Genomic DNA, 13,527 nt, shown 5'->3' with positions numbered 1-13,527 from the left:
AGCAGGACTATCCTGATGCCTTACGAGTGGTCTCTGAATCCTTCTGTAGTGGAGCAGATCTTCCTCAAGTGGGGTCAGCCTTTCTGTGATCTCTTCGCATCTCCTACCAATGTGAAGTGCAGCGAGTTCTTCGCTCTGATTCCCCCCACAGGGGGAATCCCCCAGGGATGGTCTGGTCTGTGCTTGGCCTCCTGGTCTTCTCTGTGCTTACCCCCCCGCGTTTACCTCTCATGACAAAATTCCTCCAGAAGGCTCACAGGTTGGGGAGCAAAGTAATTCTCATCGCCCCTTTCTGGCCTCGCCAAGTCAGGTTTCCCTTCCTTTAGTCTCACCTAACAGTTCCTCCATGTATCTTGGATCCAATACCAGATCTCATCTTGCACTCATCGAGGGTCCATCATCCAGACCTGGCCAGTCTGAAGCTCACTGCTTGGCTGCTCTAGTTCCCTTAATTGCTAGGACTCCTGGTCTATCCTCTTCGGTCAAGACTATTCTGGTGGCAACTCATAAGTCATCCACCAGAAAGCTATACCATAGGCAAATTAAGTGTTTCTCTATATGGGCTTCTCAAAGGGATTTGGATCCTTTCACAGCTCCTGTCCCAGCAGTCTTTGAGTTATTGGTGTACATTTTCCAGCAGGGCGCTAGCTGTTCTACAGTAAAAGTTCAACTGGCTGCCATTTCCAATTTCCATGTAGGTGAGAACATGGCCTCATTAGCTTCCTCCAGACTTTGCAAAACCTTTATTAAGGGTACCTTTCTTTTAAGACCACCAGTTAAAGATCCTACCACTCCATGGGCTCTTACCCTAGTCTTACAAGCTCTGGTTGCTCCACCTTTTGAGCCAGGTACTTCTGTAGATCTAAAATTTTTTATCTTGGAAGACAGGCTTCCTAGTGGCTATTACCTCAGCTAGGAGAGTGTCAGAACTCCAAGCACTATCTGTCAAACCTCCATATATGATTTTCCATAAAGACAGGGCTTTACTTCGTACTAATCCTGCATTTCTTCCAAAACTGGCCTCTGAAACAAATATCAGTCAAACGATCAATTTACCCATTTTCTTTCCAAATTTTCAGAATAGAGGTGAATATAAATTGCATTTATTAGATGTACAAAGACAGCTTCTGGCTAGGATTAATGTCCATTCTATCAGGTCCATGGCTATGTCAGCGGCTTTTTGGTCTAGGGTGTCTTTGGATGATATTTGTTCGGCAGGTACTTGGTCCTCATCTCACACTTTCATTTCCCATTATAAGTTGGACATGATATGTAGGGGAAGAGCATCCTTTGGCTCCGCTGTGCTCTGAAATATCCTTCCAGGAGGGCCACCCAAGAGTTTGGTAACTGGTGACTCTGTCCCACAGGTTGATGATCAAATGAAGTCAACTACTTCAGATAAAGAAGTTATGTACTCAACATAACGTTCCATCTGGTAGTTAAGACTTCATTTGTCATCAACATTCCCTCCCTCCTTCCCCCTGACCTTCTCATTATGCCATTGCCTTGGTAGGCAAGAGAGGTGCACCTGTGCGGCTCTCCTGTTCTTCTTTGTTGGTAAGGTATATTGGATCGTTTTTTTTTTTTTTAATGTGTGTGGTGTAGCAAACTCGATCTGAGGGAAGGAAGGAGATGGAGGGATATTATGGGTAAGTGGAGGAGCTTGGAGCTTGGATCAGATGCTGATGAAGCTGCCGTCTTGGATCCGATCCGGATCCGAAACCCACAGATCGATGACAAATGAAGTCCCAACTACTCAGATGGAACGTTATGGTGAGTACATAACTTCTTTTTTTTCATAAGTTCTAATTCCAATCAAACAAAGCAGCCCTAACATTTTATCATATATGTGCATGCAGTCTTTAAAAGTAGGAAAAGATGAAATTTCACTTTCAAATTTAGCGATCTCATTCTGTAACATAGACTCTATCCCAGCAAAAAACTGATTCATAAGGGACATGTAGTCCGCACTCAGTTTTAAATGCAATTCCTGCCATTTTTTTGAGGAGTTCAGGATAGGTTTTTGCATAAGACAGCATTTCCAAAATCCTTAAACCTTTAGGTACAGTATCCAGCTCCAAATAAGCCATAAAGCTTAGCAAATGCTATTGCAGCTTTTTAAAGTCATGTACCTTATCTTCTAGTATGCTAACCTGCTCCTTAAAATTAGTGTTTCATTGAACAGCAGCCCCCTGATTAACAGCAGTAGGAACATTCACAGAACGTAACAGTGGATTATTCTGAATTGTCAGCAGACCATGTAGCGTTTAAGGAGTGGCTCCAAGTCTGACAACATAAAAAGAACTTGCTGTTAAGATAGATACATCTCCCAAGGAATTTAACTCCTCTGGATCATGCTTTTTCATATTACGCAAAGTATCTTCTTCACCCTCTTAAAACACAAAGTAGATGAACAGGTTGGTAATTGTAAATACACTGTAGATTTGGTCCACAGTCCTTAATGGAAGGGAGTAGTAAGTAGTTGGAATTGCAGTGGCTAGGCTACGTATGATTTGTCCAATCAGTTGCCTAGTTTTTTCTGCAAGTCTGAGAATGGTGAAAACTAAGTCAAGGAGAGCCATCTCATAGATCACCTGATAGAATAAAAACATGTTTTATTTATGTAATTTCCATAATGATAAGACATTGTTTATTATACTTGTAGAATAACCACATAGTCTGGCTAAAAACAGTAACAAAAGAGACAGTAGTATTGTTTCAATAACTTAGTAATCAGTGTCTGCTTTTCAAGTAGTTTCATGCAAATGACATCTGTGTCATCATCTGTGGTTCAAGCTGTACAAATTTGATTGATTGTGTTTATAATAAAACTCCTAACAGAACTCTCTGCATGCCTTTAGGATCTGTTTGGCTAGGTGAAATAAGCAGAGAAAGCAACATGTACTCAACACATAGCTAAACAACCATTCCATAGAGACAACCTCCATCTCCAAATACCTATGAATGCGGCTTGATCAGTCACTAAACTTCCATTTCCACATAGACAAAGTGAGAGGCAAAATCAACTCCCCCCTCTTCTGTGCCAAAAAAGATCTCCCATTTTCTATACCAACCAGCCTGAGCATCCACTGGCAGATGAGTTCTCCTTTCTCAGCTTGAATACTGGCTCCCAGTTTTTACTTCTGCCTCCAAGATAAATATTGCTACACTCCAGACTATCTCTAACAGCAACTGCAGATTCTTTACAACCTCACCACTCTGTGAGTATCACTGTATTTCCGTAGAAAAAGCCAGATAGCTACCAATAAAACAATGATCTAACCTACTTTTAGGATCCCAGCTCTACAAATGACTCCCCACACCACACATTTAGACCATGTGAAAAACTTTACAATGTGAGACACTACTCACAAGCCGCACCAACTCACATTACCCCTAGAACCAAACTCCACAGCACTGCACATGCTTTCTCCACTCAGATGCCTACTCTTTGGCAAGCTCTTCCCATTGGCATTAAGGAAATGAATACTTATTCCAAATTCAGAATGCAGCTCAAAAAGCACTTCTTCATCTAAGCCAAATGCTCCTGCTTCAACACAGGACATATCACCTAACCTCTCTCCTTTCTAAGTCTGTTTTACTCTCCAAGATTCACTGAAGATTGACCCACTTTAGAAACTAATGTATATATTATACAGTGCACTGTGCTTGTTAACTGGAATGTATATACACATTTTTTTCTGTGTAATTAGTCTGAACTATCCTGTTATTGCTTATATTTCTGTATTGTTTGTGAACCATTTTGTATTTCACTCGGGCTGAGCCTGAAATTGGTCTGTATTGATCAGTGCACTACCCTGGTAAACAAAAATAAACACAATAAATAGATTCATAGGTGTTTACTAGGCTAATGACCACAATGGCCTTTTAAGACTAGTCATGCATCCCAAATCTCTGGCAAGTTCTGATACCCTTGATAAGTGTAAGCAGGGGCCTGGGAGATGAACCATTTATAGGTTGCCTGTGTCCATTAGAGACACTTACTACTTATAGATGCCAAACCAGGGATGAATTTCCAGTTTCCCATTCAATTGCTCTAGTTGCATTTGAATTGGGCCAGGGAGAAACTCTGCTTCACATGGATGGGGAGCCTGTTCCATAGATGGGGTAGTCTCTGGGACACATACCTATCTGTCCAGCAGGTCCTGTTTATATCGCAGGCAAGGTTTAAGTCTTTAGAATGAGTAAGTCTGGTGCTGTTTGTTTTGTGGATATGCAGGAGGTCCATTAGAGTGGGTTCTGACAATGCCCTGTATGCCAGGTATAGCTCTCCCCTCAATAGCCTGTAAGAGACAGAATATAGAGATAAGGCCTTGAGGGGGGTATGCATTGGACATTTTACTTATGCCCTGTATTCTTTTAGTGAGCAACCTCTGTGGATGTTCCAATTGTTGGACATGCCTAGTTAGGTACATACTAAAGGGGGCACTGCACTCAATGATAGGTCTTATGAATGCCGAATACAGTAGAGCAATGACTTACTTGGACTTAGATGCCATACCATTGTTTATAAGTTGTGCAGCATAATATATTAATGACTTTAATGACAGTTGAAATAAGATTTCAGTTGTTGAAACAGAAGGGTGTAGTGTTAGTAAATCAAGCATTTTTATTACTTAATGTAGTACTTAAGTAAGGCTGACCAACTTGATTTAGTATATACCTGAACTGACTGTTTTACTGCAATACTCCAGTGGCTCTTGGACAGTTGGAACTCTTAGATTTTCTTTTTTTGTTTGTTTGCTTATTGGCAGGATGGAGAAGATGGAGCCTTTGAGAAGTGGAAAGTAGAAAATTCATGGGGAGATGATCGTGGAAACAAAGGTAATGCATAATATGGAACAACTCAATTCATTTTCTAAATAGCTGAGGGGTTTCAGGAGAGTAAGTCATACTTTGTAAACATAAAGATTGTGTCTGACTGAATGCTTTCTTAGTTTGCTTTCTCTATTATGTACGTGTTATCCCTTTCTTTACCGTAGATACTTTGTTAGTTCACCTTGTTCATCTTTGTGTTCTTCTGCCACTTCTCTTTTTTCCTGCTTATCTCTCACTTTGTTGTTTTATGTTCATATTTTTATAGCACACCATTAAATTTTGCTAAGTAGTCATTACAAAAAGTGACTAGCAGTCATTAGAAAAAGAGACTATGCTCCTGTTTTAGGGAAATGACAGAAAGGGACTGTTCCCCTCTTTTAGTGAAATGTAACAATTCCAAAGGTCTTGGATATATGAATATTATAGTCTTCATTCCTGTCTGCACCATTAAAGGAGAAATTCATGTTATAGCTTCGACTTTACACAGCTTTGTTTGCTTTGGATTGTGGGATGCCTATTTTCCTTCCTTTGCCTTGAGGACTTTGCTGTGTACCATTTGCTACATAATGCTGTAGAAGAATGTCCTTGTTCTCTGCTTGAATTAGACAATCATCCAAGTAAGGATATATTTGTATTCCTCTTTGTCTGCAGAATGCAATTACTGGTGCCAGGTACTTTGTAAAGACCCTGGGCGCAGTAGATAAGCCAAAGGGCAGTGCAGAGAATTGGTAATGCATTGAGCCAGCCTTGAATCTGAGGTATCTTCTGCATAATCTTCTGATTGGGACATGCAGGTATGCCTCTTTTAGGTCTAGAGTCACCAGCCAAGCGTCCTTGCCCAGCATGGGCAGAAGCTGCTGCAAAGTCATCATCTTGAATTTTGGTATATCCATGAATGTGTTCAGAATAGATAGGTCCAGTATTGGTCTCCAGGCCTTGTCCTATCTGGGTACCCAGGGTACACAGTCAACGAAAAAAAATCAAAACTAGTACCCTCTCAAAAGACAATATTCCTGGGTGCAAGCTTAACTACAACTGCCCAGATGGCTTAACTCACACCAGACAAACAAAGACAACTGACTACCTATTTCAAAATGTTGGCAACAAAGGCCCAGTTGTCTGCAAGAAAAATTCTGCAGGCTTTGGGCTTCATGGCATCTTGCATCCTACTAATTCCATATGCAAGACTGCATATGAGGAAACTTCAATGGTACCTAAAAAGTGTTTGCTCTCAACATTGCCACAGCCTGGAAACAATGGTTACTCTCATTCCCTGCCTTCAACAGGAGTTTCGATGGTGGGCAAAGGCTTGTCACCAAAACAAGGGACAGCCATTCACATTACCCCCAGCCAGGCAGACACTAACAACGGATGCATCAGATTATGCCTGGGGGGCCCACATGGCAGGAAGATGCATTCAGGGCACATGGTCCTCAACCCAAATGCATCTACATATCAATCAAAAAGAGATGCTAGCTGTTCAGAATTCCCTGACAGCCTCCAAGGACCTACTTCATCTGGGACAACTACTGATAAAGACAGACAACATCATGGTCATATTTTATGATCCACATGCTAACTCTGCAGTCACATTATGAATTATTTCTTGGTATATAAACAAGCAGGGGGGCATGCATTCTTACCCGCTTTACAGACTGTTTGTGGGACACAGCATTAACTTACCAAGTACATCTGCAGGCACATTTCCTGCTAAGAAGAAAAAATGATCTGGCAGATGAACTAAGCAGAAACCTCATGGATCCCCACGAGTGGCAGCTGGATCCACTAGTCTTCATCATGATAACAAGGAAATGGGGATGCCCGGACATAGATCTATTTGCCTCCCCTCACAACTACCATTCTGCACAAGGACTTATCACAGACAAGCATGGAAGGTGGATGCCCTATCTTTCAGCTGGAAAAACCTATCAATATATGCCTTTCCCCCACTACCTCTCCTCCCCAAGGTACTCCTAAAGGTCAGACAGGAGAAGTCAAAAATGATGCTGATTGCCCCAGACAGGAGAAGCCAAAAATGATGCTGATTGCCCCAGACTGGCCCCGCCAGTACTGGTTTCCAATCCTAAAAAACTTGTCTCAATGCCCACCTTGGACCTTACCTCAAATACCTCATCTACTGTCCCAGCAAAACAATCAGATCCTGCACAGCCAACTCAGGACTTTAAACCTGGCAGCATGGCAGATAATGTAGTCATGCAAAACACACCTCTCAGTAAAGCTGTGATGGGTGTCATTTTGGAGGCCAGAAGGCCTGCGCTTGGAACCAGGCACAAGGAACTGATACAGCTGTGCCAAATATTCCTCAGATTTTGCAATACTTAATGTAGATGCTGGACAAAGGCCTATCTTTTTCATCTATTAAATTCATGCTTCTGCCATTTCAGCTCATTATGATACAGAGCCACCAACCTTTTCTCATCCCTTATTAAAACAGTACCTCAGAGGAGCCAAAAATTTAAGGCCTCCAAGGAGATCACCAATGCCTGCATGGGAACTCAACTATGTCTTGGAAAAACTCACCCTGCCTCCTTTTGAGCCAGCTGCTACTGCAGATATAAAGTTTTTATCTTGGAAAACAGCTCTGCTCCTAGCAATAAATTCTGCAAGACGAGTTTCAGAGCTATAGGGACTTATGGCTGTGGAACCTTTTATCATTTTTTTATCCAGACAGGGTCTCTCTGAGGACAAACCCAACATTTATGCCTAAGGTGGTGTCCAGTGTGGCTCTTAACCAAACTATTGATCTGCCAACTTTTTATCCAAATCCACAGAACAAGGGGGAGAGAATTCTGCATTCTTTGGACGTACACAGACAGCTTAGATTCTACTTGGACAGAACCAAAGTTTTCAGAAAGACAGAGCAATTACTAGTGGCATATGCTGCAGGATCACAAGGAAAGGCTATCTCGAAGCAGACTATTTCAAAGTGGATAGGCCACTGCACTTGTTTCTGCTACTTACACCATGGCAAGCCAGTGCCTAAGGGCATTAGGCCAAATTCAACCAGAGCTGCAGCCACTTCAGCAGCCTTTCTCAGGAGATACCAACCAAGGACATTTTAGAGGCTGCTACTTGGAGTTCAGTGCACACCTTTACAAAGCACTATCATCTGCCACTCTGCTCTAAATCCAGGGCAGGCTTTGCCACTGCAGTACTGTAGGGCCTCATAGCCGCTCCTAATACTGTTTAGCTCCAGCCTCCCATCCATAGCTTTGGGACTCTACCCAAATGTAATGACTGCAACAGTGAAACACGAAGAACATAGTACAGTTGTGTACACTTACCATAAATGTAGATATTTGAGTGTATTCACTGTTGCAGTCCAGCTTACCCACCTGCCATCCCCCTTTCTTCTGATGGAACCTATCTTTCCTTCTCTGATTTATACAAGCTTTGTGGTGTGTTTGCTTGTAGATGAAGGTAAAGTTTATATTGGTGCATGTATTTATATATATATATATATATATATATATATATATATATATATATATATATATATATATATATATAAATTTTGGCTACCCTTTTAGGGGGCACCTGACATCTGGATCAAAATAAAACTAAAGAAAATGGCGTCGGTCGCATATTTTATACCCCTGACGTCAGGGAAGGGGCGACAGCAGCCAACGCAGAAACCAGGACTTTGGAATTCAGGCCGACTGAGGGCAGCCTGCCAGCAGGATTACCCAAATGTAATGACTGCAACAGTGAATACACTCGAACATCTACATTTATGGTAAGTGTACGCAACTGTACTTTTGTTATGTCCTGTAGCTTCAGATACTAGTCAATATGTATTAAGGGGTCTATATCACGTTGTCGAACTCTTAAAAGTTCGAACATCATATGGTCGACACCATATGATCAAACTTTTAAAAGTTTGAACGTTTCAACTGAGATCTCCGTACAGTGTGGAATGGGAAGATTTCTCTTTTCTGCACTGTAGTGCGATCTCGGAGTTAGTATATTTCAAGAGTGGGGGGGTGCAGGGGGGCTTGTCCCCTTGCTTAAACCGTTCAGGTAAGTTTTTTCTTTTTTTTTTTTTTTTATTACATTTTCAAACTTTTAAAAGTTCGATCATATGGTGTCAACCGTATGACATTTGAACTTTTAAAAATTCGATTACGTAATATAGACACTTATTAAGTACAGACAAGCCCAGGAATTTACGAAAGGTCTAAAGAAATCCATAGACCCTGCTCCCAAGTCAGGGTCTTTTGGGATTGAGAAACATGTTAGCCACAATGGTGAACACCTCATTATTGGGTAATTTGCATGTCACTACTACCGTGACATGCAGATGTTGTTGATCTGCACATAGTGGAAGTTAACTGATGCTAGTGTAGGCATTGGCATCCCTTGCCCCCATTCATTCTCCCACACACACAAATACACTTTGAAACACACACACACCGCAGTCCCTGTACCTGTCCCTGATTTGTTTGACCTCCCCGTATCTAATGCTTAATGCTCCCCCACCTGACAATCCTTGTAATAGTTTAAATGCCATTATGGCACAGTTGTAATATCCCTGGTGAGTATTGTTTAACCCCCCCCCCATACTAGTACTGATGTTGGTGTTGTTGTGGCACTGTAGTTAGAGTCATCCCTGATGTGTAATGTTTTTTTCACCCCACCCCACCCTTGCCTGCACTTGTGTAGGTGCTGTTATGGCACTGGAATTTACAGTCATCCCTGGTTTCTAGTGATGTTCATCGTGCATACAGCTGCAGTAATCACAGATGGGTTTTCAGCCGTCAGGCGGTCCCTCGGTCGGCCGAATTCCAAAGTCTTGGTCCGGCGTCGGTTGCCGTCGCTTACTCTTCTGACGTCAGGAAGGCCAGAGTATATAAGACACAGCCGACGCCATGTTCTTCAGTCTTTTTTGCCGCGTGGTGCCCGAAGCAGAAGCAGTTCGCAAGTGCCGGTCAGCCAGCTCCTGAATTACGAAAATATTTGGAACCGAAGTCTTCAATAAAGCTAAGTACCCCGTTGGGGAATCTTTTCTTGCCTCAGACCGATGTCAGAAAAAGTTAATAATTGTATTTCTTGTGGGAAGCAAATACTGCATAAGGATTTCCATTCCCTTTGCATACCTTGTTTGGGCCCAGACCACGACGTCTCGGGCTGTCGCTTTTGCGCTACCTCCAATAAACGCACTATCAAGCATCGGGCGGAGTTCGCCCAACACTTTTTTGGTTCAGCTTTTGACTATAAAATGTCGTCGGACACCCCGACTACCGTTTTGACCAAAAAACGCAAGGAAAAGGACCGACACGCTAGACCAGCGGTTTCCACCGACACCACGCCGAAGCAGGCTACACGTGCTCCGATTCTCAGCGAGACGCCTTTGCAGTCCCTGACTACCGACGACACTCCTTTGGTGGTGTCTTCTGTACCCGAGGCCGCTGGGTCATCGGCCCTTTCCCAGACTACAACCGAAGCCCCGGCTTCGGTCGAGCCTACTAATGTGGACAGATCCACCTCCACCCACGGTGTATTTAGACCTACATCTTCCTTTTCTATCAAGGCCTTCACTAAATCCAAGGCAGGCAGGCCTCACACTAGGCCTACAGCTCAAGGCCCATCTCCAGGACCTATGCCTAAGAAGCAGATGCTTAAGATGGCAGAGGATCTAATAACTCTTATCAGAGGTTCTCAGCCCCCTCCTGACAAGAGACCCAGAGTGGAGGAAGAATCCCCCTCTTCTGATCAGGGATCCATTTTATCTGAACATTCTGATGCAGAGGAACACTCTTACTCCCCTTTTGAGGATTCGGATGCAGAACAGTCCATTCATTCTGTATCCCCCCCCCCTGAAGATTTTTCTTTTGGGGAAACCTTGCACACCTTGAGAGAACACTTCCATTGGGAAGGCCAAGACTTTTCAGATTCCAAGAAAAGACTTAGGGAATTTCTCTGGTTACCTCAACACAGACCTCTGGCTATACCCCCTGTTTTGGAGGTACTGGATGATGTCTATTCGGAGGCTTGTCTTAACCCTGATTCTCTGCCTCCAGCACCAGTAAAGCCTGATAGATATTACAGAGTACCCAGTTCTCACCAATTTCTCTACAAAGGTCATAATGCTGACCCTGAAACCATTTCACAAGGCCCTAAGGGATTAAAAGCCTCCACTGCCAAGAATCCACTTCCTGCAGAAAGGGAATCCAGATCTCTAGAAAGGTGGGGTAAGAAGGTATACACCTCGGCCACCCTAGCCATGAGGGCCTTAAACTGTCAGTTTCATATGATTAAATATCAACAGTACCTGCTATCACAATTAAAAAACAAAATGTCTCAACCTGAACAACCAGATTTAGAAGAGTTACAGGATATGATGCATAGTGCGGAGCAAGTGGGTAAACACACCTTACAATGTGGTTATGATGCACTAGAGGCCTCCAGTAGAGCGGCTGCTACAGGGTCAGTCATTCGCAGACATGCCTGGCTTAGGGAACAAAATTTGCCTGATCATGTGAAAGCTAAACTTCTTGATGCTTCTTTACCAAAGGATGTACTTTTTTGGTACTAATGCTGAAGATATATTACGAAAAATGGAAGAAAAAGCCAAGTCTATGCAAACTGTCAAAGCCTTCCAACAGGTCCAGCCACCACGTTTTAGCAGGAATTGGCCTTCAAAAAACTGGTCCTTTCCAGCCACTGACAAGCCCCAAAGAGGTAGATACAAACGCGCAAGGGGCAGAGGGCAATCACAAGGATCATATAGAGGCAGACAATGGCAATCTCCAGCACCAAGAGGTGGTGAAGACAGTGCACAACAATACAGGAAGCAAAACCAATGACTCCCTCATTTCCATGCCAAGCAAGTTTCAGTTGGCAGCACCTTTGGGAGGGAAACTAGCATTATTTGCAAGCAATTGGCATATTGTGACAACAGACAAATGGATACTGGACATAATAAACAGAGGCTACAAATTTCAATTCCACACTCTTCCAAAAATGAGGTGCATGCCAAACCTGCCACAAAATCAAAGGGCAGAGGCACAACTGCAAATTTCAAAGCTCCTAAACATGAGAGCTATACAAAAGGTACCTACGCACCAACAAGGTCAAGGTTTTTATTCAAGACTCTTTCTGGTACCAAGAAAAGGAACCGACTGGAGACCCATTCTGGACTTATCCATCCTAAACACATTTCTACTCGTACCAAAATTCAATATGCTCACATTACAGCAACTTCTTCCCATGCTGGGCAAGGAGTTTTGGCTGGTAACATTGGACCTCAAGGAGGCATACCTGCATGTCCCAATCAGACAAAGTTGCAGAAGATACCTCAGATTTCTTGCAGGTTCAATCCACTATCAATTCTCTGCATTGCCCTTTGGCTTATCTACTGCGCCCAGAGTATTCACAAAGTGCCTGGCATCAGTGATTGCCTATTGCAGACTGCAAGGGATACAAATTTACCCTTATCTGGATGACTGCCTGATCCAAGCGGACAGCAAACACATACTACTAGAACATCTGGCATATGTGACACGGTTACTGCTTTCTCTGGGATACACCATCAACAAGGAGAAATCAAGGCTAACACCATCTCAGAAAATAACCTTCCTGGGTGCCAGCTTGGACACAAACACCCAGATGGCATATCTTACACCAGAAAAACAAGGGCAACTATCTCAGTACTTCACAACACTAGCAAAAAGTACCAGGCTTACTGCAAGGAAAATCCTGCAGGCTCTGGGATTCATGGCATCTTGCATTCTTCTAATCCCATGTGCAAAGCTGCATATGAGGAAACTCCAATGGTACCTAAAAAATCTATGGTCTCAACACAGTCACAGTTTGGAAGCAATTATACCAATAATTCCATGTCTACAAAAGGAATTTCTATGGTGGGCCCAAGCATGTCAAGTAAACACAGGCCTTCCATTCTGCAAACCTCAAGCAAAACAAGTCATAACCACAGACACCTCAGATTACGTATGGGGGGCGCACATGAAGGACAGGTGCATTCAGGGAAGATGGTCCCAAAAGGAAAAGCTCCTTCACATCAATCAAAAAGAAATGCTAGCAGTAATAAATGCAATTACAGCTTTCAAGGACTTCCTGCATCCAGGACAATTACTAATAAGAACAGACAACACCACGGTAATGTGGTACATAAACAAACAAGGAGGAACACATTCATACCCCTTGTGCAGACTAGCCATGACTCTTTGGAACTTGGCTCTGGAAAGACAAATCGAACTTCAAGCACAGTACTTGCCAGGACTGGAAAACACACTGGCAGACACTCTGAGCAGGAATATGACAGATCCACACGAATGGAAGTTACATCCTCAGGTGCTTACAGAGATAATCCAAGCGTGGGGGAGGCCAGACATAGATCTTTTTGCCTCCCACAGGAACCATCAATTGAAAAAGTTTTGTTCAAGGACCTTCCATCCAAAGGCCTGGAAAGTGGACGCTTTTTCATTCAGTTGGACAGCATGGACAGTTTATGCATTCCCACCTCTGCCTCTTTTGCCCAAGGTACTCTTGAAAGCAAGAACAGACAAACCGAGGATGATACTGATTGCTCCAGATTGGCCAAGGCAACACTGGTATCCACTCCTGAGGAGTCTAACCCATTCTCCTCCCTGGTCCTTGCCTCTAATACCTCTTCTGCTGACTCAGAACAGTTACAAAACCCTACAC

The 13,527-nt window shown here is 43.1% G+C and overlaps 1 protein-coding gene across 1 annotated transcript in view; it reads left to right on the top strand.

The window, feature by feature from the left end:
- BLMH (bleomycin hydrolase) overlaps positions 1-13,527 on the top strand; it is a 593,976-nt gene that overhangs the window by 467,720 nt on the left and 112,729 nt on the right. Inside the window, exon 11 of the mRNA XM_044054476.1 lies at positions 4,776-4,845. Within this exon, the coding sequence (XP_043910411.1) occupies positions 4,776-4,845 (70 nt within the window). The remainder of the gene's footprint in view (positions 1-4,775; positions 4,846-13,527) is intronic.

Source organism: Protopterus annectens, chromosome 13.part0 (assembly GCF_019279795.1).
Source record: "Protopterus annectens isolate FY-2018-M chromosome 13.part0, PAN1.0, whole genome shotgun sequence".
Taxonomy (NCBI): Eukaryota; Metazoa; Chordata; order Ceratodontiformes; family Protopteridae; genus Protopterus; species Protopterus annectens.
The sequence above is the reverse complement of the archived record's forward strand: the minus strand, read 5'-3'. Positions and strand labels throughout refer to the sequence as shown.